A 24,908-nucleotide genomic window follows, 5' to 3' on the forward strand; every position below is an offset into this window, starting at 1 on the left:
GCAGGTCCTCTCTACGGACGGCGTCATGTTTTTGGCATGCCAACTGAACTTTTCATCAGGTTCTCTTTCATGTTAGCTGCAACTTCACCATTAGATGTCACTCAATTTTACACACTGAACCTTTAAATGTCAGAAACCATTCAACACATTCATGGCACTCTCTGCTGTGTTTCTGAGACAGGCTGCAAACATCCAGTTCAAGATTTAAAAAACTCTACATTATCATATACTGCATGGAAAACAGATTACAATTCTTTTTAAACCGCTGTCTCATCCTCCTGTCCTTTCCCCGATGTCCTCCTCTGTCTCACTCTCACTCCAGTGCCGTCTACCTGGTGCGGCACAGGGAGACACGTCAGCGTTTTGCCATGAAAAAGATCAACAAGCAGAATCTGATTCTGAGGAACCAGATCCAGCAGGCGTTTGTAGAGCGAGACATCCTGACCTTCGCAGAGAACCCCTTTGTCGTCTCTATGTTCTGCTCCTTTGAAACTCGCAGACACCTCTGCATGGTCATGGAATACGTCGAGGGTAAGAGAGTCAGGATGGTTTACTGTAAAGATGGACTCAAACTGAAAATGTGTTTATGATTGTGAGGCCTCTCTGAATCTGTTTGTATTTGCCTGAGGAAATGTTATATTGTGTTTCTATTTTAACAACCCTTCTCAGACTTGAACAAGCGCTTTGTGGTGTTTGTGTTTTTGTAGGTGGTGACTGTGCCACGTTGTTGAAGAATATCGGGGCTCTGCCTGTGGAGCTGGCGAGGATGTACTTCGCTGAGACTGTTTTAGCCCTGGAGTACCTGCACAACTATGGTATTGTCCACAGAGACCTCAAACCTGACAAGTGAGTGTTTTTATGCCCCAATGAATAATGATTTTGTACTAACAATTGATCAAGTGTTAAGTGTTAAAGGGGTTGTTCACATGATGATGAAAATGATTATTATTAGGTATTTGGCACCCAACAGAGGTAACTCTGAGATCTGAGTGTTTTAGTGTTGTTCAGCTCATTGTTTCAGTTTTACTGTCAGCAGCTTTACAGTTTTGTTTTAGTTTTACCATGAGATAAGATTGGATTTGAATTGTTTTAGCTAAAGCTGTGATAAACACACTGTTCACTACTACAGCAGCCAGTGGCTAGAGAACGACATATTTCTCTCAGGGGTTGGTGGAGACCAAAAACTAAACAGCTAAATATCAAACTGTAAACACACCACATGGACAAAAAAACTATTCTTTATGGTAAATGTTGATATTTTTTTGCTGTATGTTAAATTAAACAACTGTTCACCATATAATAACATAGTTATGCTGCCTCCTGTGGCCAAAAAGTAAACTACTGCTTTAAATTCTCTAAAGCAATTATAATTTATTACAGTCTGTAAAAAAATCATTTATTGAATCACAGACCAAACCTTGAATAGGAAACCTTGGTTGTGAAAATATCCGCTTACTCCATTAAGTATGGATTGAATTGCCTTGTGTCAGAATTTGAACTTAATAAATGTCAAATGAATCAAATGTCCTGTCTCTCCTCTCCACATAGTCTCCTGATCACCTCCATGGGCCACATCAAGCTCACAGACTTTGGCTTGTCGAAGATGGGCCTGATGAGCCTCACCACCAATCTTTATGAGGGACACATTGAGAAAGATGCCAGAGAGTTCCTGGACAAGCAGGTACAGACCCCGTAACCTCGTACCACTCTGTAGGCTTTCAGACATTAATTGCAGCCCTTTATCCTCACAATGGACTAGTACACGTCTTTGTGCCTGTAGCTGTGTGGCATTGCTACAAACAAACACCCTGAGGAGGGTTATGGCTTCTATTTTATTCCTCATCAGACATCATGATTATTTGATGTCACTGAGACAGCCAGTGCAGCGTAAAATAAAAGACTGATTTGGGTCAGAAATGCACCCGCTAAGTTTGAAGTCGATCAGATGAGCAGTTGTCGAGAAAATCGAAGGACAGACAGAGATTTGGGGATTTTATTCATTTGGCTCAGAGTCAGGATGTTTGGTGGCTGAGCAGACAACTCCCATTCCCAGCATCCTTTAGTCTCCTCCAGCCATGCGAGCCAACCTGCCAAGTCATCCAGCAAAATCAATAATCTCCAAATAAAGACCCCGCATTGCAAATGCTTCCTGTGTTGTTTGAATTAGTGATTCATTAATGCTCCATCACAATCCCATTTTACATTTATAGTTATTGTTTATGCTGTGAATTACAGCAGTCATGATTAGTCACATCGACCCGCGTGTTCTCCAGCTCTTCTGGGTGGAAGCAGGCATCTGTTTGTCTGCCAGTAACCAGCTCACATATTCACATGAAACAGTCCAGGGATTGGATTTGCAGGATTCAAGTGCAGATTCTGGTTATCTGAATGTCATTTGTAATGCTTTGAGCAGTACAAACAAAGGTCAGTTCACCGTTATTGGATTAGGGTGATGGAACAATTCACTGTGGCAGAGCTGAATAGCTAAATAAGTGGATAAACTGGCTCTTTCAAGGATATATGGGCTAATTTTAATATTTTAAATGATGTTTTCCTGTTTTATCAGAGCTCCTAAACTAATCTTTATCTCTTCAGGTATGTGGTACCCCAGAGTACATTGCTCCAGAGGTGATTCTCCGTCAGGGCTATGGAAAGCCGGTGGACTGGTGGGCCATGGGCATCATCCTGTATGAGTTCCTGCTCGGCTGTGTTCCTTTCTTTGGAGACACTCCAGAGGAGCTGTTTGGACAGGTCATAACAGGTCCGAGAAGAATTTCTAAATAAAAATACTATGGCTTTTATACATTTGCCTGACTGTACACCATTGCCGAGAGAACAAACTGAACATTACTAGTCATTAAAAGGAGACAAGCAAAGAATCATATGCCTCTACAATCAGCTGTTTGTAATTGTATTAGTCAAACACATTTCTGCTTCTCTTTCTTCAGGGATTTACAGGAACTTAAATCCCTGAAGAAAGGGAAGTAGAAATGTTTATGATTGTGAGGCCTCTCTGAATCTCTTTCTTCAGGGATTTACAGGAACTTAAATCCCTGAAGAAAGGGAAGTAGAAATGTGTTTGACTGATACTTTTCTTCCATGTTTCACATTTTGTTTCTCCTGGTTAAATTTCAGGTATTGAAGATGATTTTTGCAGCAGTTTGAATATCTTCCTCTTGATTTTTACTCTGGCTTGTTGCTTTTTCTCCTTTGTCTCTGTTAGACAATGTAATTTGGCCAGATGGTGACGACGCCTTGCCTGCAGATGCCCAGGCTCTCATATCAGCTCTGCTGCAGACAAACCCTCTCTTGAGGTTGGGAACAGGTACTAACATGCATTTATTTGACACCAGACCTTCCATCTGCAGCCATGTGGCAACAAGATTGAGGATTAAAGTTGCATGAAAGCAACTGTTTGCTATTTTTGGGAAATATGCTCATTTACTGACTTGTAGACAGTGAGATGAGGAAAGGTTGCCTAGCAATAACGGGACACAGTGGTTTACCTAAAAAAATCCACCTTAGAGCACATTTCTATAATCCGTTCAAAAATCAAAGTGTAAGAAAAAGAAATTGTGGTTTTAAGGGGGAAATGTTCCAGACTCTTACTTCGACACAGTCTGTCTTTTCTCTCTTTGTGCCAAGTTCTTTATCTCTTTTGTTGCCTTATTTTCAATTCAATCAATTCTCCATTCTAGTCCATCTTTAACTGTTAAACTGTTTAAACGACTGAGTTTGTGCAATTTGGTTCAGATCCAAATAAAAATGTGTATTTATATGTAGTCCCCATAAAGTCATGTTGTTCATACCCCTGCCACCAGGTGGGGCATTTGAGGTGAAGCAGCACTCGTTCTTCACCGAGCTGGACTGGAACAGTTTGCTGAGACAGAAGGCAGAGTTCATCCCTCACCTGGAGTCAGAGGAGGACACCAGCTACTTTGACAGTATGTGTGTCTGGATTTATGTGTCTGTTAAAGTGCAGCGCTTACATCAATATTGGGTTTATGGGTCATACAATAATTTTCTGACAGCGTTCCAGTCAGAAATGCACACTTTACTTTGAAGTGACAGCTCATATATATCATCGCTTCACTCCCTCCTCTGCCCAGCTCGCTCGGATCGTTATCACCACATCAATACGTACGACGAGGATGACACCAATGACGACGAGCCGGTGGAGATCAGGCAGTTTTCCTCCTGTTCACCTCGCTTCAGCAAGGTCTGACTTTGTCTTTCTTGCATCCTTCACTCTCTCGTCTATAATTTTAATATGACTTTACATAGAATCTCACTCGTACTCGACAGGATTAGTTGAGGAAGGATAAAATGAGGTCATAGGTTAGAGAGAAGCAGCCGCAGTCTGGAGCCAGGTGTCATACCTTAAGTCCAGAGAGTCTATCTGGGCTGTTTTAACCGCTCCTCCTTATCCCTCTTGTTTCCAGTTTCTTTTTATAAACAACTCAGAGACCCATGTACCTTTCATACTATTGTCTGAGTCTACATGCTCTTCTCTACCTGTCTGCAGATGTGCGTTTAATGACCCAGACAGTCTTTTATCCTTATTTTTCATCCACACTCTCTCCTGCCAAACCCTCGCCTCTCAGCTCGTCAACCTGTTCTCCATGTCACACTTTCTTGGGTGGGATTTTCTCACCTCATGGTGCCTTTTTGTTCCCTCTCTTATCACTTCCATCGCTATTCTCTCTCTCTCTCTGTCAGTCTGTCTCTCCATCTGCGATTCACCCGGTCCACCACTCTCGTGTTTGGGTTGTGAAGTTGTGAAGGAGCTCTTCAGCAAATTTCTATTCAATCTGAGATGCATTTGAAGTTACCATTCAGAGCAAAGAGCTTGGCTAAACGCACACACAAAATGGTGAACACACACACATGTTTTTAAGTTATTAATAGAGAGCTCCAGTGATTAGTTGACTAAGTTATGAGTCATTAGTCGATAATAAAAAATGTTTTTATTTTAATTAACATTTTATGGTTGTGAGATAGATATCAACTTTAATAATACCCATTATAAACAGAACTTAATTTATAGCGTACCTACAACAAGAAAATAAATATTTAATATGTAGGAAAAAATACTAAAATAAAGAAGGTGAGATTATGAAACCCTGAAGTCTTGAGAGGAAATAATCTCTCTCCAAAGCACAAAAGAAGAAAAAAGCAAGTAAACAGCACGTGTGTGATCATCTGGAGCTTAAAGCAGCTTTTCCCCAAATGTCCTATAGTTCTTTATTTTAATCACAGCATTGAGATGTTTCATCGATTTGATAAAATAAGAAATTGGCTCTGACATGGTTTTGGGTTTCTTCCTGAGGAGACAGCTGGGTCTTCAGCTGAGACTTGTTTCCATGGTGCACTGCTGAATATTTTGTAGTTCGTCCTTAACGTACTGGAGCTCGTCTTGTTGTCCTCCCCCACACGGCTTCGCTTCCCTTTTGTTCCTCTGCAGTTTGCACATAATGAGAGCTGTACAGAGTCACTGTGTGCACATCTTTGTGGATATGTCAGCAGTTACATGCATGGCAATAACTTAGAGACTGTGTTGTTTCTCAGTGTAGTAGGTCATATTCCCTGTGTCCTGTTTTGGCTTGTTAATAGTTATTTGTGTGAGGCTGGGAGTCAGTTTTATTATCCTAACATACACAAGAGAGCGTATTGAATATACCGCTGAGACGGCTTTGAACAGCAGTGGAAGATATGAGAGATATGACATTTATATGAACTCAAGTTTTCAATTATTTAATTTAACTGAGCAATAATCATCCTCTATCCATGCATTTAAAATTTACTACATGTGCAATACTGTTACACTGTGTATATTTTGTTTACATTGTGCATTTTTTAAATGTTTTAGTAGTTTATATAGTTTATATTTCCTCTTTGCTGCAAATGTCCCCATAGTGGCACTAATAAAGGACAATCTTATCTAATCTCATCATATTGTATCATATCTCTTCTCATTTCATCTTATACTTTCATCTAATATCATATCCACTAAATAATTCAGTACTGATTTACGGTATGTTTTTTTTATTTGCCATTTTGCTTATTTAGCTGTTAATTTAACAAAATCTTTAAAATGACTTGTAACACAGTAGTTTTCCACTGTTTAAAATGTCTGATGTGTCATTAAAGAAATAGTCCCTCCCATATGTGTAGTTACAAGTAACTTGACTGAAGATGCTGCTGATAGAAAAGATGAGGATAGAAATTATATAAAGCTGAGCACATTTAATGTTTCCTAAGACTACACAGTGTCCACAGTTTTAAAAAGCTGGCATCCTGAGACATGTATTTACGACTGTTGCTTGATAAATTCCAAATATTAGACACTGCAGCCAATCAATATTATATAATCTTGACAAGGGCTAAAAAAACGAATTTGGCTGTGAAAGCAACGTGGACATTTTTGGGTTGATGCTGCCAATACCCAATATATTGTGCCAGTATTTAAATTTTCCTTTATATTTGTGCCAAAATGTTTAAAATTAGAAGGATTCACAATGTTGTACTTGTTTCAACTTTGAAAATACTTTGAACCAGAACAGCTTGACAGTCCGTTAGGTAGAAGAAAGTTTCATTACATGTTTTAAAGGCTGCAGCACATGAGGAAATAGTGTTAAGGTAAAGATGAAAATGATTGGCGAGCAGCATTTCTACAGTCTACAAGTCACAAAGAAAGCTGAATCCACTTTGGACTGTTATGCTCTTTAAAGGTGTGTTACTATTGCGATAACTCTCAAGAAAGCTATTTACAAAAAAAGAAGATAAAAATCGATTCGGAAGAACAAGATATAGCATCTTTTTATTCCATGATCCATGACTAACCCTGAGGCCTACATTACCCACAATGCAACTCCACTGCTGTTCAGAAGCTGCCAGCCTCAGGCAGACAGGCTACAGAGGTGTGGTAATACTGCTTCCACTGACTCGACACCCTCGACACTTGACATCACTTGAGGCTGTTTATCAGATTTTTGCTACACATGTAAACAGAGTTCACCCTTAAAGGGATATAATATAAAATAATATAATTTCACTCATTATCTACTCACCACTCTGCCAATTGAGGAGTGGGTGAAGTGTTTGAGTCCACAAAACGTTTTAGGAGTTTCAGGGGTAAACAGTGATGCAGCCAAATCCATTTAGAACTGCATCCGCACTTTTTAATGTCCTCTATTATCTTACTGTGCTTTGAATGTTTGTTTTCTGATTTGCAAAAAGGTGTACAGCAATGAATAAACACCCGTAAACATGTCTAACATACGGACTATATCTGAGAAAAAAAACAGTAATCCATAATCATATACAAATATTTAGCTGTAATGCACACTCACCAGCAGCATTTTCCTCAGGCTGTTAATAACAGCTAACAGACCAAATGATTATTGATCATGACTCTGCCCCCCCTGCAGGTGTACAGCAGCATGGAGCATCTCTCTCAGCTGGAGCAGAAAGCTTCGACCTCAGTGTCCCGTCGGGAGCACAAGGGCCCGCGGGACGACAAGGTGACCAAGAGAGAGAGCCTGGGCAGCTTCAGCATGAGGGACAAGAGCTGGAGGACGGGATCGCCTGAGATGTGAGTGAGAGAGATGTTGAACTAAGGGATTTTAAAATGATAAATCATTTTTTTAAATGTACATTTCTGTAACCTGGTGCGGAAGGTGGTCAGGAGCAGGTCTACTGAAGCATTTTTATCTTTGCAGTCACACACACCAGGGTCCCTGTGTAACTGGTTTCTATATCAGGGAGAACATCTCCGGCACTTCTTTGTGCGAGCTTTCACGCTCACTTTGAGTCAGCAACAGATCTCACCTCTGCCAAGTTAGGGAAGTGGAAATGGATTGCTGTCATGTGTCTCACAGAAACCCAATATGTCCTAGAAGTGTTTTCATAATTTGTTATGAATAATGCAAAAGTAGCTGCTTGTTTTGACTCAAATCCAGTGCCATGTTTTCTAATGGAAATACACAAAAAGATAAATATGAGTAATTTTAAGACCTTTGAATACAGGTCGCTCGATGTGATTTGTACCCTCAAGAGTAAAGTTGTTTACTGGTTGTTCACAATTCAGTTCTATTATTTTTGCACGATATCACAACAAACATTATCTCAAGGCACTTTTCATTGTAAGGTGGTGACCTTACAAGACTGTACAGAAACCCAACAGTTCCCACAACCAGCATCTTGGCGACTATGGTGAACAAAAACAGCAAGAAACCTCTAGAACCAAACTAAGTGTGGGCGGCCATCTGCCTGCACACGTCAGGGAGAGAGAGGAGAGAGAGGAGAGAGAGGAGAGAGACCAGGAACAGTTGTATAACTGTCATATTTAAGCTTCCTTAGTTTTATCCCAACAAATGAAGAGATAATTTGATCCCTAGATCTAGATTCATTAAACATAATTCTGCTCTGCTGTCATGCAGCAGCTTAGACAGATGGCAGCCTGCAGAGGTCAGACCACAAATTATTATTCACTGATACACATCTGATTGAGAACATACAGCAGAATCTGGTTGACTCTACTTCTCATTACTCAGTTCCATGTCGGCCTTTAGGAAGCACGTCATTCCCTCTATATTCATATATTAAGTTAATTCATTTGATACATTCATAATGGATTGAAAAAAATGATAAGGTGGAGCATAATTTATTGCCTTGCATATTGAATTTTCTCTTCTTCTATATCAAGTAGAAATGATCTTCTTCTTATCATCTTTCTTCATTTTAGGCTACTGATCCTCACAGATTTAAAATTATTCTCATGAAACGTTACCATTACCAGAAGGTGGATGTGTAATTATTATACCTGACAAGCAATAGCAAGCTAGGGTTGCCAGTACTTTCACTATGGAAATATTAGTGTGCTGTTGTTAGCGCTTAGTTCAAAGCACAGCTATGCCTAAACCAAGCTAGCCTGTATATTAAAATGGACAATGTGTCTCCACTTACTTCCTTTATACAAAAATTAAGCAGAAAACGGGCTCAGCCATCTTAAGCTATTGATGGAGTGGAACTGGGGCATCGAGGTCTCGTCATTATGAGCGTTTGGCCAGTCATGAGTCAGTCTCATCTGTTCTTCATATCATTTCTTCCAGTTTCTCCCATTTTTATAGCATCAAATAACTATTTCAAAAAAACAAAAAAAGGATAAGAACCAACTAAGGTGACAGAAACCATCTTTGGAAAAAAATTACTTTACTTTCACTTTTTAGTTTGATCCATGAGACATTCACTAACAAGGAGGAGGCAGGGTTTTTCTCCTATAACACAGCCTTCACAGGCTTTCTTCCATTTTATAAACAGTCTATGACTGAAGATTCTGTGTTGTTGGATAAATGATTCTTACAGAGACGACACATTTCAGTTACATTACGTGACTGCCTCTATTTCTTCTTTCAGGAAGCGCCTGTCGTGTTCAGAGTCCCTCTACATGGAAGGGGATGGAAGCCCCCCCCTTGGTGCTCGGCGCCGCTTCTCAGCGCTGATAGATACACATCGTTTTGCCTCACCTCTAGAGGGTGAGCCAGACTTCTTGTCTCGACAGGCTCCCTTCAAGGTCCGCGGAACCTCACTGGACGGGACCAGCGTCCCCTCACCGACTCTTCTGGAGCAGAGGAGCAGTCTGAAAGAGATCAACGGAGCAGGTGTGTTGCAGCTGGAGGTCTCACAGGTAGTGAGGGCGGAGGGGACGGAATAAAGTAGATAGGGAGATAGAGAAAGTGATGAAGAATTTGTGAAAAGGGCATAGGAGGGGAAATAGCTGCCTGAAATACCCCATTTGGTGGCTGGCAATGCATCAGCGGGCAGCTGGAAAATAATTGACATTGCTATTTCCCACCTCTTAAGTGCTGTTTTGTGATTCCAATATGACTCCACATCCTCACAGACAAGCCCCCTCGACCTGGAGAGACACCCGGCATTATCACAGCAATCAACACGTTATCTCCAGGTCCTGCAGCAGCCAGCCGTGATGTGATGACCCCTCTGTATGACCCTCTGGGGCCCCGGGCCACCAATGACCTGGTCCTCCGCAGAGCACGTCACCAGCATTTGTCTGGCGATGGAGACAAACGCAGCTCCAGACCTGGCAACAAGGTCATCAAGTCAGCCTCTGCCACAGCTCTGTCTGTCATTATACCATCAGGTGAGGGGCACAATAAAAGATTACAGTGAAATCTGTCAGGAAACACTAAGTTGTGATGCAGTAATACAATTTCTTCTCTTCTTTTTACCATATTTCTGCAACTAGTGGAGCAACATGGCGGCTTCTCTCCACTGGCCAGCCCAATGTCTCCTCACTCGTTCTCATCCAACCCCTCATCCCGAGACTCTTCACCCAGCAGAGACTTCTGCCCAGCAGTCAGTGTGCTGCGCTCCCCCATCACCATCCATCGTTCAGGAAAGAAGTACGGTTTCACCCTCAGGGCCATCAGGGTCTACATTGGAGACAGTGACATCTACAGCGTGCATCATATTGTTTGGGTAAGGAATATGTAGTAGTGTTTTGTACTGCAGCTGAAGTCAGTGACCTTCCATAAAAAGGGTTGGCTCATGCTATGAGTGCTGCTAAATGAAGCAGCAGTTGTCAGTTGGGCAGCAGCAGCAAGACTTCTTACACACACTCGACACAGCGAACACATCACTCCAGTCCTCAACGACTACAGAATTCATTTTAAGATTCCATCGTCACTTTTAAATCACTACAGGGCCTGGCACCGCTTTACATGTCAGAACTTTTAACCCCTTACTGTGCTCCGAGACCCCTGAAATCAGAGAATCAAATGGTCAAAGTCCCACAAACTTAGAGTTAATATTTAAGATTTAAATTCTGGTGTGTATTCCAATTGACTTTTTGGTGTTGTGGATGCTTTGTGTATTTGCAGCATGTGGAGGACGGAGGCCCTGCACAGGAAGCTGGCCTGTGTGCTGGTGACCTCATCACCCATGTCAACGGGGAGCCTGTCCATGGTCTGGTTCACACTGAGGTGGTTGAGCTTATTCTCAAGGTAGGAATCAGTAACACTCACCTGTACTGTATATCGGTAAAACTTGACTTGTACTTGACTCTGGTTACCCCCCACATCTTTGCTAATTAACTCTTGACAATAAATAATCATGAGTGTGGATTTCATTACGTGTTACTGATTTGTGCAGAGTGGAAACAAGGTGACAGTGACAACGACACCTTTCGAGAACACCTCCATCAAAGTGGGACCAGCCAGGAAGGCCAGCTACAAGTGCAAGATGGCTCGACGAAACAGGAGGACCATGGGAAAGGACAGCCAGGAGAGGTAGACGCTAGACACCTGCACCACTGCACTGACAGTCAGAGTTGTCTCTGATTTTATATTATTTATTGTTGTATATATAATGTATATTGCTTCTCTGTATATACATCTTCTTGTAAACCGTATTTTCTCATCCTCTCTTTTCACTCTCTCTCTATCCTGCAGTAAGAAGCGCAATTCGTTGTTTCGTAAGATCACAAAACAGTCCAATCTGCTGCACACCAGCCGCAGCCTGTCCTCTTTGAATCGCTCTCTGTCCTCCAGTGAGAGTCTTCCTGGCTCCCCAACTCACAGTCTGTCTGCACGGTCCCCGACTCAGGGCTACCGCTCCACCCCCGAACCCTCATACCTGGGTACGGCACTGGCACATCCCGTTTTAAACCTACATATTTATATATTTTTAGAGTAAATGTCCTTGTAAGTGAGTTTTTTAATGCAAGAAATGATTTTTCTGAGCAGTTGAATGTGTTGATGTTTTCTGTACTCTGTGGTTCTTTAGGTGCCTCCTCCCAGAGCAGCTCTCCAGCCTCCAGCACTCCAAACTCCCCTGCTCCATCACAGCACATGAGGCCCAGCTCCCTGCACGGCCTTTCACCTAAACTCCACCGCCAATATCGATCTGCTCGTTGTAAATCTGCCGGTAACATCCCCTTGTCCCCTCTGGCCCACACACCGTCCCCTACCCAGTCGTCTCCTCCGCCCTTGCCGGGCCACACTATAGGGAGCTCCAACACCACCCAGTCTTTCCCTGCCAAGCTCCACTCGTCACCACCGGTGGTCCGACCCAGGCCAAAGAGCGCCGAGCCCCCTCGATCACCTCTCCTTAAACGAGTGCAGTCGGCAGAGAAGCTGGGCTCACCTCTGACCCAGTCCAGCTCTACGGGAGGGCTGGGGGGTCCACTGAGGAAGCACAGCCTGGAGGTGCAGCACTCTGAGTACCGCAAGGATGCCTTCCTCTGTGAGCTCGGGCTCCAGAGCCTGTTGGAGACAGAGGGGGAAAATTTGCCTAATCCTCCACCTGTCCCATCCTCCTTGTCCTCAACTACACCAGAGACCGGCGTACTGAAGCCTGTGAGGAGACTGGGGAGGCAGGAGTCACCGCTCAGCAGGGAAACACTGTTGGCTGGGAGGGAGAGGGAAGAGAGGGAGAGAGGAAGGGAGAGGGAGAAAGAGAGGGAGACAGAGACAGGGACAAGTCGGGTAGGAGCACCAGCATTCCAGTCATCTTTAACAAGAAAACCTCATACAAGCGAGCTGTACTTCAACTCACAAAGCTCCAGGCTTGGAGCAGACAGCACTAAAGTAACAACTCTGAGCACCCCGACCAAAACAACAGGGAGTCTGGGTGGTCAGGTAGCACCTGAAAAGATCCATCAGGGTCAGGCAGAGTTAACTCCAAAACAATTAGACCCCAAGGCAGGCAGAGGTGTGTTATCTAATGGTAAAGATCCACATGAGCAGCAGCTCGGGGCGAGAACTGAACCAAAGCAGGAAGGAAACAAGAGTGGTCTCTGCAGGCCCAGTTTTCCTGGTGCTGCCTTCTCTAAGAGCTCTGCTTCCATTCCAGATAAATCCATGGGCATCAACGTGACAGCAGGTCCTCTGAGCATCAACAAAACCTTTAAGTCATCAGGGATGGGCGACAGCCTGAGAAAGGCTGGAGCTGAGAGCAGTGACTCAAGGACTGCAGACCTCGGCTCAAAAAGCCCCAAACTCACAGCTCGGGTCCTCGCTCCAGTTGTTCCCCCGCACGGGCAGCCACTCTCCCTGGGCAAGGTGAGGCAGGGACTCGGAGCCGTCAACTGCTACAGAGGAACCCTTGACTGGGAGGATAAGTGTCGCTTGGAGGTGGTGGAAGAGCACTCACCTTCCCCTTCTCCCTCCCCTACCGCTGTTGCCCCCTCCCTCTGCGGGCCCTCCCTTTGCAAGTCACGACCCGCGTCCCCTGGCGACAAGACGAGCTTCGTCAGCCAGCTGACCACCGTAGCCAAAAGCGTCCTCGGGCCAATCAAGCTCGGCTCCCAGGAGGGGACCAAGAGCAAAGAGCAGCAGACTAAGGCAGCGGAGGAGAAGCAAGGAAGCACAGCTGGGAAGTCTGACACACCTGCTGGAGGTCGAGTGGTTGTTGGGGCTGCGGTGGTGACACAAAGTCCTGCTGGGTCGCCACTAGAGAAGGCTGTGACAGGCAGCAGCCTGCCCAAAATGTGACTGTCATGGTCTAACACAAAAAAAAGATGCCTTTTTGTTTTTTGGAAGAACAATGCAACAAAAGTCAATCACTTAAAACATTGTACATTCCAATTTCAGAGTATATAAATTGTTATTTATTGATTTCAATAATTGACTGATTCTAACTTAAAACCAGGAGGAAAAAAACTGTACAGGTGCATTAACTATTGCTTTTCTATTATAAATTATTTAATAAGAAGACTCTTAATGTAACGTGGAACACTTTATCAGATGTATATGTGTGTGGGTCTATGTGAACGCATGTCATATGGTATGTGCTGTACATGTTTAATAGGTACAAGAGGTCAAAAAGTGCTTTACCGATCAAAACATGCTGAATACTGTGAATACCAAATCCTGTCACTCTGTTTTGTCTTTCAACCAGCCCTTTCTTCTAATATTGCGCAAACAATAGGACAGGGCGGAGAACTGAGGCACAATTGAGGTGTTTTTATCGGATGACACACGGGGGTGGTTTGGAGACGGCGTGCGAGCAACAACATTATTAAACTAATTTCTTCTTCATCCAGCAGTTTGCTTTCTCTGATTTGCGCGGTCAGACAAAGCCAAAGCAGGCGCTCTGTCAGTGGACGTCACATCAGGCTCTGTCTGTCACAGTGGGGATTATGTGTGTGTGTGTGTGTGTGTGTGTGTGTAGCCACCTTGGGTCTATTTCTGGTGGTTCTTGAAGGCTGTGTCCTGCTGCACAAGAAATCAGGGGTGACAGAGCTCAGGCTCAGCGCTTATCTCCACTTCGCAGGATGGCTGCCACGGCCCTTCTCTCCCCTCCGCTCCTTACTATCAGCCGACTAAATCACATGCGCGCACACGTTGCCACAGGAGGCCGCGGTGTCAGCAGCTGATTTTCATGCATTTAAATCCACTCTCTCTCTGGTCCGTGAAGCTGGGTCGTGAGTGTGTTTGCGAGTGAGTGAGTTCAAAAGTGTGAACGTGTGTGTCTTTTTCTAAGGGTTACACACAGCACGGGTGACTCAGCAAGGGCATGACCAAAAACCATTGCAGATGCAAACAGAAGTGAGGATCCAGTTACAGGTTTTCAACCAGTCACACTGGCATCGAGAATATAGGATGTAAAAGCATAAGTAAATAGTATAAGCACATATACAGTGGACCCGTTAGTTGGAAATGCAGGCAGTCATGGATGTAGCATACCGTCATTTATCTGTTAAAGGGCTCTATAACTAAGGTAGGGTTCGTGGATGTGGGCATGGTATATCACAATGAACCTGTTGATGTAAAAACACGGTTATCTCCAGTATATTCAGAATGACTGTGTTGTTAGGTACTACAAGCTAGGTAGTCAAGGTTGATCAATGTATTGCTATGTAACGTACTGATAACGGTGTTTCAATCAGTCGCAGAGGAGGTTGAGACGTTCATGACAGATCAGACTTCATTTGTCTCCTTAAAGTTCACATGTCAGTAACTCTCCAGTGTACATAATCTTATGCAACCCGTGCAGCTGTGTGGGAGGACTCCTGCCACCTCACGGCTTTGACGCGCTTTTGAATTTCACTTTCTGCCATCGATTTGATTACATGTGTCTCTGATTCTTCCCTCGCCATACAAACTGATTCAGCCAGCAACAGCACACATGCATTTCCACTAATGTAAAATGTGGTTTCTCATCAAAATTTTGGTTTCAAACAAGTGGCTCAGTGTGAAAAACAGGTTCAACTTCCTAAATGGTTTTTGGGCCTGGGTAGATGGTAAGAGGTGGTAGAGTTGATCCTTGTTGCTGGTTATTATCTGTTTGGAAAATCAAAACAAAGAGGTGGAGGTGGCTAAATGCTATTTCGAGCTGCAAAGTGTGAACCTGATTTTTGCAGTTTTTCGCAGTTTATAACCTTTACACATTACTAGTCATTGATATAAACGTTTCTCAATGCATTTCAGATGCAATATAAACTCATGTTAGTCCTTTTAAATGTTTATGCTTCTGTTTGCAATCCATTCTTGAATCTAATATTGTTTCAATGATATTACATCACCCCAGTAAAAAGTCCCATAAATTAGCCAGCATTGTTTTTTATTTGGCATGGTGCTCTACTGCCCTCCAGTGGTTCTCAATGCCCACTGTCCACATTCATTAATAACCCTTGGGACGCCAGGACCGTTGATGTACTGCAACATGGATGTTATTAGCCATATAGGATTACCGAATATGCATTTATGTATCAGAATATTTGCAGTAATTATCAGATAACACTTGAAACATGAATTTATTCATTTTTGTTGTTGTGTTCTTCATGTGACTGTTAATGGTATCTTCTGGATAATAGGGATTAACATTTTTAGATATACTGTCTTATATATTCTACTGATAGGAAGCAGTTCTTTTATATCTTGGTGTAAGAAACGAGTGGTCAGGTCAGCTCCGCTCACCCGTTTAACAAAACTAACTGTAATGTAATGTTATACAGCGATTATGCCCACTTTCAGGCCTTCTCCCAGTCAATGGTGTCTATACTAGTGTTATACCTTTGATAATTTCTTTCTTTTTTCTTTGTGATTGACCGAGAGAGTAGTAGAAATGCACTTTATTCGATAAGCATTTTCATTTGCTGGTATTGTTCGTAAGTCACTTCCAAGAAAAGGTAATATATTGTATACAATTCTACTAAATTAACACAAAAGTCCAAGTATAAAAAAAACATTCCACGTTTCTCTGTTCACTGAAAAAGTATTTATTTGTACCATTGGGGGCATTTTTGTTTGTGATAGATGTGATTCAAATGCAGACACCTGAAGTGCAGTATGTGGAATAAAATTGTTCCAAACTTTCTCATTTTCCTGTCTCTTTAACTGCCTGTGATCACCATCCTGAAACCGACCTGATATAAACTAAGTAAAACTCAGAGCATGAACATTGTGCCTGTAAACCATTTTCACAGCAAACATTTTGACTGATATTAGCAGGTGTAACTACCAATAATGTTTACGACTCATTGATCGTTTCACAGTTCCAGGACTGTGGATAGTTTCACAGCAGACATTTTTACATGTCAGCACACATGGAACTAATAGCATTCATTTCAGCAATACTGTCATATTTTCTTGAATGAAGCCGTCATTGAGGTTATTAGTTCCACACATGCTTTTGCTTTTCCTGTTGGGAAAAGTCTGGATTCTGCAGCATTTACTCTAAAGTACGAGATGGACACATTTTTAATGGAGCAAATGAGAAAAACTGAAAGATCATCAAGTAAGTTAAAAATGCAAAACATAAAGCATTTGCTCTTGGTGAAGGTTTCATTTAAATTTTAACTTAAACAAGTGAAACACCCTGCATGTAGTTTGGAGTCCAGACACAACAATGTCCATCTGGTACAGAATGTCCATTACTGAGCCAGAAATTATATATATATATATATAAATAATATATAGGCCTACGCCTCCTCCAGCATCTATAAATGTGCAATTATTTTCCAATGGAAAAGTTTAGATTCATGATATCTCCTAATATCACCCAACCCTTATTTGTATATTTTGCATGTTTTGTGCATGTGTATTTATACTTTTGTGTTTCATTTGAATAAACGTACACACTTAGATACAATACAAGATGCAATGGCCACTGATGGACTGGGACTTGCCTCCATCATTCCTGCTTTATGAGCATCAAAACAACACTACAAATACTAATAGTAATAATAATAATGATTAGATATCATATGTTTGATTTATTTATCAAGTATATAATTTGTTGCCTTGGTTACATGTTACATAACAGTGAAGGTTAATATCAGCCAATAGCACACTGTTCGTACCCATTATCCGAGTATCACCCAATCAGCTTCCTCGCAGCGATTACTCCAACCAATGGCGCCGCGTCAGGAGAGGACAACAGGAAGTGAGTGTCAGGAGACGCTCCAGCTGCTGAACAAGGGAAACGCCGCCGAGCCCACAAATGCTGTCCTGTGTCAAACAGAGGAGCCTCCACCACCTGGACCACAACTCTGTGTTTCGTTATTTTATTAAGTCCTTCGCATGTTTTTGTTCGCTGTAGCCTCATCGCTAGCCTAGCACGCTAACGCCGGCCGGGGCCTCAGAGACGCTAAAGTTAAGCTAGGCTAACCGTGGAGTGGATTTACCTGAGGAGACCGCGCTCCCGAGCGAGGACAGGAAGGACAACACCGAGATGAGTCCAACAAGGTACTGACCAATGGAACAGGCTTTCACAGCAGGGACAAGCCGCCATGAGCTTTTAACAGCAGCTGAATTAGCTGGTTGTCAGCGAGGTGTACGGGAACCCGTGTGGTCACTTGACCGTCGTGTTGGATCGAGGTTTATTTCCATGAAGAAGTCAAACTTGTTGTCCCCGTGAAGGACAGGAGATCGGTCAGTGTCGTGACAGGCGCCAGCAGCAGTGTAATTGTATTAGGTGATGAATAATGACAGCCACCGCAAGCAGATGATTTTCACAGGCTCTGATATGGCGGCTGTCAAATGTTAATCACGTGATGTGTTAATTCCGCAGAAACGCTCCATCAGTGACTTCACACCAAACTACTGATGAGTTTCAGGGAAGACAGGAGAGAGTCTGTCACTGGGACTTTCCTCCTCAAGTGTTTCCTTCAGTGTGAAAGAAGAAGTTAACAACTGATGACGATGTTTTTTTTATACTAACATTGCTGCATTTATTTATACTTTTTCAGGAAGTGAGATTATTTGACAGACTCATGATTGTAGTGTTTTCCTGTACAGTGGAACAGACCCGTGTGATCGGATGAGCATGGAAGTTCATGAGGTCAGCTGACTGATGGTCCAGTTAATATTTCCTCAAATAATTGAATTGAATTGCTCTTTAGGTTGACAGTAAACAATGATAATTGCTCATCACATTACAGGGTACAGGAAAACACTGCATGCACTGCAGTGCTGTAAGTCACAAGAAAACCTCACTTCCTCTACAAGAACTAATTGCAGTGTAACAGGAACATGTGACGTTAATATTTCCTCAGTTAACTGATTTGTTAGTTGGCTCTGGCCCAACAGTTCAAAACCCAATGCAAACTTTAGTTTAATTCGAGAAACTACTATAACTTATGTTGAATGAATGTCAAAAATGAACTTAATTGTCCAACAAAAGAAAACAAAGTAGCGTGAAGCTAATCTTTGTATTTTTTGGAGCGGAAACCAGCAGATATTTTGATTTATTAAAATCATTTGTGATAAATTGCTAATTGACTGTAGATCTTAAGCTCCACTTTTAACTTCTCACAGTCTTTTTCATTCGTTTGTTCACTTGTCATTTGAATTCATGGTTTTGTGTTGAAGTAGTAAAAGTACAACCAAGAATCTTCTCCTCAGGTTAATCTGTAACATCAGACTTTAACTTGTTACCTTCTCACTAAGAACTTATTCACAACAAAGTGTAAACGTGAAGCAGGTACATCAATCAAGTCAAACATCTTGAATTTCCAGTTGTTTCTTTCGGGAGAGCACATAATTGAACAGCAGCTACAGATTTAACACTGTCTAATAAGGACAGAGGAAGGAGCCATCAGACCACGATCAGTCAAGTCAAATGATTCTATAGCTCAATGTCACAAATGTCAAATTTACCTCAGAAGGTTTTACAATCTGTACACCCTCTGTTCTTACACCCTTTATGTGAAAAATGATTCACATGGTCAAAATGTGTAAGTGTAAAAGATGTTTGGAGTGAAGAGTGTGAACTTGTCAACTGTCAATAATTGAACTCATGTCTTACTCCGTCCCTCCTTTTGCTCTTCCTCTCATTTCTGTGTTGCATTGACAAGCACCAGAGTCCAGCTCTGAGCTCAAGAGGCATGAACTCAGTTTCCCCCTGCACAGCTCAGTACCTAGGTGGAGTGATGCAGGATGAGCTGGCGGAGAGGAGGCAGCAGCAGCAGCAGCAGCAGCCGCCCATGGAGCGACAGGGCAGCTTTGGTCTTAGGCCACCACAGACTCCAGATCCCGGCAGAGAGGCGGTCGGAGAGCCCGATGAGATGGACAAACTAAAAGCCAAACTGATGTCGGCATGGAACAACGTCAAATATGGTTTGTTGTTAGCCTAGAGAAGTTTTGTCAGTACGACTGTTGTACGTTGATGTAATTTGGCCAGTGTTCTTCTGTCTCCAGGTTGGACTGTAAAGTCTAAAACCTCCTTCAACAAGATGTCACCAGTCTCTGTCCTGGGACACTCCTACCTGCTTAATAGTGAGGGTAAGTTCTTCACTCACGAACATATCTCATGAAACTATTGTACATTGATCCTTTTGATTGTGTTTAGATCCTGCATATCTTCTCTCCAGATGTTGTAGGTATTTTTGTGTTTGGTTAAACTCAAGTGTAAACCCTTGAGCACAGAGCAACAAGATGAAAAGAGAAAAGAAAGATTTTCTACTTGTATATTTATTTCACTATATATTTATGTAAACTGATCTTATCTGTGAAGATGCTCAGTCATTCTGGTCATGGTATCTTTAGCAGTTGTACATGTGCACATAGGCAACTGGAAACAAGCAAGACTTGAAGATCTAAACTGATCGTTCTCAAATCAGTAAATTATCACAAACGGTTTTGAAGTTAGTGTAAAAATGATGTTCAGCTTCTCCTTTTCTTCACTTTTTCTGTATCTCCTTCTCAGACGAGGTGGAGCGCTTTCGTTTGGCTTTTGTGTCCAGGATCTGGCTCACGTACAGGCGGGAGTTCCCTCAGATGGAGGGTTCCACCTGGACCACAGACTGTGGCTGGGGCTGCATGCTGCGCAGCGGCCAGATGCTACTGGCACAGGGTCTCCTAGTCCATTTGATGCCAAGAGGTTTGCGTCTTTATCTGAAAGACACCCACATTTCACACACCCACACAGAAAAGAATGAGTAAACTTACTTGGAAAGTCACACAGCACCTTCTAACAGGCTTGTTGAGCTTGTGCTGCATGTGTTTTCTCTCAGTGGTGTTACACTTTCACATGCATCTCTTCTGCTGGTTTATTTACTCAGTTTAAGTTTATTCTGCTTTGTATCTTTCTTCTCATTTACACATTTTCTATGCTTTACTTGCATTACCTGTTTTATTTGTGTTCTGTTTCTTTTGACTGCTGGCAGTATTTGACTCATTGTGTACTGCTTCTGCCTTCTGCTCTGTGTCTTTGTAACCTGCTTTCATTATTTGTCCATGCTAATTAGTTTGGCATTGAATACTCGCTGTTAAAAGCTAAACTCTCAAGAAATTCAAGAATAAAATACCCCGTTGATCATCAGCCTGACTGTACAAAGCTGTTTTAAGAATGTGTTTTCGATGTGTGTGTTCCATAGATTGGGCTTGGCCAGATGCTCAGCAGCTAACTGATGTGGACTTTGAGGTGTTCAGACCAAATTCCCCAGCTCGGGCAGGCGGGGTCCCGATCCCTTCTTTTGGGTCCCCACGAGGGTCTAACACCCCTGTGAAGTCCTTGCCAAGCGATCAGGTCCTTAAATCCAGCCAGAAGAAGAGGCCAGAGTGTGCAAGGGACAGACAAGCAGAGCCCGTCCACCACAAGTTGGTCACCTGGTTCGGAGATCATCCCCTTGCACCTTTTGGAGTTCACCAACTGGTGGAAATTGGTAAAAGTTCAGGGAAGAAGGCTGGTGACTGGTATGGCCCCTCGATAGTGGCACACATACTGCGGTAAGGGCTTTACTCTTTTCTGAAAGTACCTACACAAAATTGAAAAGAATTGATTTAATGTTTTTGTCTTCTCAGGAAAGCAGTAGCCAAAACCTGTGTTGTCCAAAACCTGGCTTTATATGTGGCTCAGGACTGTACAGGTAAAATTAATATTTTTTCTTGACTTCATTTCAAAGGTATTAGTATGATTGTTACTTTGCTCCAACATGTTTACCATGGAAATATTTCACTGGAAGAAATCTTCTTGCCTTAACTTTCTGTCTGATCTCTCTAGTGTACAAAGAAGATGTGGCTTGTCTATGTGATCCGTCACTAAGCCAGACCCCTGATCCATCCAGCGAAACCTGGAAGTCTGTCATCATCCTGGTGCCTGTTCGGCTGGGAGGGGAGGCCCTCAACCCGTCTTACATCGAATGTGTCAAGGTCTGTATGTTCTGCTTTACACCTCTCCCCTCTTCTTGGTTTAGAATGATGTTTCCTTAAAAATAATGTATTTTTAATGTATAATTAAACAAAATATTTGATTTCCAGAACATTCTTAAGTTGGAGTGTTGTATTGGAATCATCGGAGGAAAACCGAAGCATTCACTCTACTTCGTTGGCTTCCAAGGTGAGAAACGTCCTCCTTATGTTCATGAAAGATTGAAAGGAAGGTAGAAAAGGAATGAATAAAATGATCCATACACAGAGGATGGATCTGGTGTTCTTTGAATACACAATGCAAGTAGAATAGCCAGCATATTTACTTGGTAATATGTGCCTTGGAAAAGTAACTGTGGTTGCTGCATTATGAAGAAGTAGTAGTTTTGCATCAAACAGGCTGTTTCTCTTTATTTATTTATTTTTCTGATCTTTCCTGCTCGACTAGGTCTAAAAGGTCGGTTAACTAAAACTTAGACTATGTAAACATGGGCAGAGGAACAGCGCTCTGCTTCGGGCAATGTGATAATCAGGAGGCTGTTGGGTTTGGTCCAAGTGAACTCGAGGTGGAACAACCACATTGCCACCATCACAAATGACTGTAGCTGTGTTTATCCGGAGGCTGTGACCTCAGCCAAAATCAGTGGGTTCCTTCTGAATGAGATTTCATTGTGTGTGACCAGGACGTTAAAACCATTCACAATTTTGTAACATTTCTTTAATATTGTGAGATAAAACAACTGATATTGTGTGCAGATTAAAAAAACATTTACAGTATATAGTATGTTTCATACACAGAGGTAGATTCCAGATGCTTAAGTGTCCTGATGTTAAAAAAACTGTTGATGTGTTTCCTTCACTTCCTCCTGTATTTGTATGTCAGGATACCGTTCATTTTATATAATACAGTAGTAACAGTGACAAACACTCATGCAGCTCCATCCATTGTGGAGTGTACACAGGCGTGTTGGGATGTCAGTAGAATACCTGATCTAATCATTTTATGTTCCGTATGAACGCTTTTGGTTGCTGTGGAATGATTGATTACATTAGACCCTGTCAACCAAATGAACACTTTTATTTTTAGAGCCACTTTATTCTGTAGTGACTGTTAGAGGAAGCTATCGCCTATGACGCTGGCATTGGCGTCCCCACTCAACCAAGGTAGTCGCCGTGTGGTTCAATAAATTAATTGGCTCCTGTCAGTTGAAGATTTCCTACTTCGATGGTGTGTTGTAATTCCTTTTTACAACTTCTCCTCTCTATCAGATGAGCAGCTGCTGTATCTGGACCCTCACTACTGCCAACCTGTGGTGGATGTAACACAAGTCAACTTCTCACTGGAGGTCAGTCAGACTTCTCTTTAACTTGTGACTCATTCTTAACTGTCCTGACTTTGTATCTCACATTTCAGATCATTTTGGACTCAGGCAACATGTTACCAAGTTATTATTCCCTAGTGTTTTGACTGAACTTTGTTGTAAGACCTCTCTGTCACTCTGTCACTCTGCAGTCCTTCCACTGCAGTTCTCCTAAGAAGATGCCCTTTACCCGCATGGATCCCAGCTGCACCATCGGTTTTTATGCCAAGAACAAGAAGGACTTTGAGTCTCTGTGTTCTGCTGTTAATGTGGTGAGCTTTTTACACCCTCCTTCAATATGAATGACTTTAGTCATATTTAGTCATTATTTCTGTAGTTGATGAAGTGTTATGGTCACTATGGAGGCAAAATGTCAAATATATACAGTTTGCAACTTTTTGATTTTTGTTATTCACCAAATTTCATTCTTTTAGATTTGCACTGTTGGTCAAAGAAGAAACTGTAGACATCATCTTTTGCTCTGATAAATAATGATAGAAATTGTCCACAATCTTTGTTGCCCTGACAGGCCCTGTCGTCAACCAAGGAGAAGTACCCCATCTTTACCTTCGTAGAGGGCCAGAGTCAGGACTATGGACTTGAGGGTCACAGCAGCAATCACAGCGGACCCGCAGCCCACATCCTGCCCCTGGGAAAACTGGGCCAGAGTAACAACAGAAGAAATAGTGATGAGTTTGTCTTCCTCTAGGACTGAGGAGGATGCTTTTCCAGCTCTCACCTGCAGGGGGCAGGAAAGAAACAGTTGATTCCTTTTCTAAAGGACGGACTTGTGTGTTTCCTTTGCAGCTGCAAGGTGGACATGATGATTTTTGTACTTCATCACTCTCACTGGTGAACAGACTGTGTGACTCCTGTCATTACCTCTGTTTAGATGGGTATTATAAGCTAGTAGGCTATAACAGTTCTGACTAGAGCTTAAACTCACTGGAAAAATAAATGTTTGTTTGTTTTACTTCATCAGACACCTAAAAAAAGATCTAAAATTTTGGCAAAATCAAGCGCTTTAAAGTGCTCAACTCAGTCACAGTCAACTACTGTGTGTCCTGGTCTGAAGTGGACAAACTGGAGGAGATGTGTGGTCTACAAAATATTTATTGAGCTCACAGGTCAGATGAACGGCTGTCTGATGTTGTATTATAAACCATCTGCTGTACATCTCCTTTTTGTCTCCTTTATTTATCAGGTTTCAGAGTGTGTGTTAGCGTGTGATTCCGAGGGTTATTGTAGTCCATTTGTTTTGTCTTTAGTAAGTGTACTGGTGTGAGTCATGCTGCAACCCACAGAAGTTCCAGATTCTTCCAAGAGCGTCTCGAACAGCGGTAAATTCAGCCTGGCATTGCAGACTGGCTCATTATCACACAGTCAACCCAGGAGCCTCGATCTCATAAACTTCCAGCATCTAGGTCTCCAGTACTCATCATTAAGATTATGAAACAAAATTATGTTCCTGTTGCTTGAAGAGTTACATCAGCTCCCAGATCTCCTCAGTCACCTTTTAAATGTTAAATTGTGATATGGATACATTTGTAAAGTAAAACCTGGAACAGCTCTGTTTACTTATGATGAACAGGTTCTGGGTTTTACTCGGTAAAGTCTGTGAACGCTGAATGGAGATTTTGCCTGGATCTTCGAGCTCCTGCTGCAATGCCATTTGTGTTTTGTTTGTCCACTTTTTTACAGGAAGGCTACTACTGCAAGTTGCACTACTACTGTTGGTTTGTGTGCTGATTAAACTTCAAACACTGGAATGACATCTCACTTGTGTCTCATACTTTGTAGCTATGCATTTCCTAAGAGCTGCATCCTTATTCAGACACGATCACAGTAAGCAGACTTCTTTAAAAGGCCATTTCTATATATATACTGTATATGTGTGTCTGTGTATATATACAGTATATATATATCTGTCTGT

At 42.3% G+C, this 24,908-nt stretch overlaps 2 protein-coding genes across 6 annotated transcripts in view; both read left to right on the forward strand.

Annotated features, from left to right (window-relative positions):
• The window catches only part of LOC109627699 (microtubule-associated serine/threonine-protein kinase 1-like), a 58,010-nt gene extending 41,670 nt beyond the window's left edge, over positions 1 to 16,340 (forward strand). For all 3 annotated transcript variants that reach the window (XM_020084444.2, XM_020084445.2, XM_069530848.1), the window contains 15 exons: positions 323 to 531; positions 708 to 846; positions 1,549 to 1,681; positions 2,596 to 2,761; positions 3,224 to 3,325; positions 3,822 to 3,944; positions 4,110 to 4,219; positions 7,431 to 7,594; positions 9,418 to 9,662; positions 9,905 to 10,162; positions 10,268 to 10,500; positions 10,902 to 11,024; positions 11,173 to 11,309; positions 11,472 to 11,659; positions 11,806 to 16,340. In XM_020084444.2, coding sequence (XP_019940003.1) covers positions 323 to 531; positions 708 to 846; positions 1,549 to 1,681; positions 2,596 to 2,761; positions 3,224 to 3,325; positions 3,822 to 3,944; positions 4,110 to 4,219; positions 7,431 to 7,594; positions 9,418 to 9,662; positions 9,905 to 10,162; positions 10,268 to 10,500; positions 10,902 to 11,024; positions 11,173 to 11,309; positions 11,472 to 11,659; positions 11,806 to 13,514 — 4,039 coding nt within the window. In that variant the 3' untranslated portion in view covers positions 13,515 to 16,340. The remainder of the gene's footprint in view (positions 1 to 322; positions 532 to 707; positions 847 to 1,548; positions 1,682 to 2,595; positions 2,762 to 3,223; positions 3,326 to 3,821; positions 3,945 to 4,109; positions 4,220 to 7,430; positions 7,595 to 9,417; positions 9,663 to 9,904; positions 10,163 to 10,267; positions 10,501 to 10,901; positions 11,025 to 11,172; positions 11,310 to 11,471; positions 11,660 to 11,805) is intronic.
• A 988-nt stretch (positions 16,341 to 17,328) lies between these two features.
• Positions 17,329 to 24,749, forward strand: atg4da (autophagy related 4D, cysteine peptidase a). 3 transcript variants are annotated; one of them, XM_069530849.1, is made up of 11 exons: positions 17,329 to 17,940; positions 18,037 to 19,583; positions 19,665 to 19,748; positions 20,173 to 20,346; positions 20,843 to 21,194; positions 21,270 to 21,334; positions 21,469 to 21,617; positions 21,726 to 21,804; positions 22,884 to 22,960; positions 23,128 to 23,247; positions 23,505 to 24,749. In XM_069530849.1, the coding sequence occupies exons 2-11, from the start codon at positions 19,352 to 19,354 to the stop codon at positions 23,682 to 23,684; spliced, it is 1,512 nt and encodes a 503-aa protein (XP_069386950.1). In that variant the 5' UTR covers positions 17,329 to 17,940; positions 18,037 to 19,351; the 3' UTR covers positions 23,685 to 24,749. The 3 variants fall into 3 exon arrangements, with proteins under 3 accessions (XP_069386950.1, XP_019939802.2, XP_019939803.2); XM_020084243.2 differs by having other exon boundaries at positions 17,360 to 17,711; positions 19,322 to 19,583; XM_020084244.2 differs by having other exon boundaries at positions 17,398 to 17,711; positions 19,328 to 19,583.
• Positions 24,750 to 24,908: the final 159 nt, after the last annotated feature.

Source organism: Paralichthys olivaceus, chromosome 8 (assembly GCF_024713975.1).
Source record: "Paralichthys olivaceus isolate ysfri-2021 chromosome 8, ASM2471397v2, whole genome shotgun sequence".
NCBI lineage: Eukaryota > Metazoa > Chordata > Actinopteri > Pleuronectiformes > Paralichthyidae > Paralichthys > Paralichthys olivaceus.

Excerpts from the sequence above, each read along its gene's own strand:
- atg4da (XM_069530849.1), top strand. The coding sequence starts at position 19,352 with ATGAACTCAGTTTCCCCCTGCACAGCTCAGTACCTAGGTGGAGTGATG. Across the intron at positions 21,618-21,725 it reads CTTACATCGAATGTGTCAAG|AACATTCTTAAGTTGGAGTG; the intron begins GTCTGTATGTTC and ends TTTGATTTCCAG. Across the intron at positions 22,961-23,127 it reads AAGTCAACTTCTCACTGGAG|TCCTTCCACTGCAGTTCTCC; the intron begins GTCAGTCAGACT and ends GTCACTCTGCAG.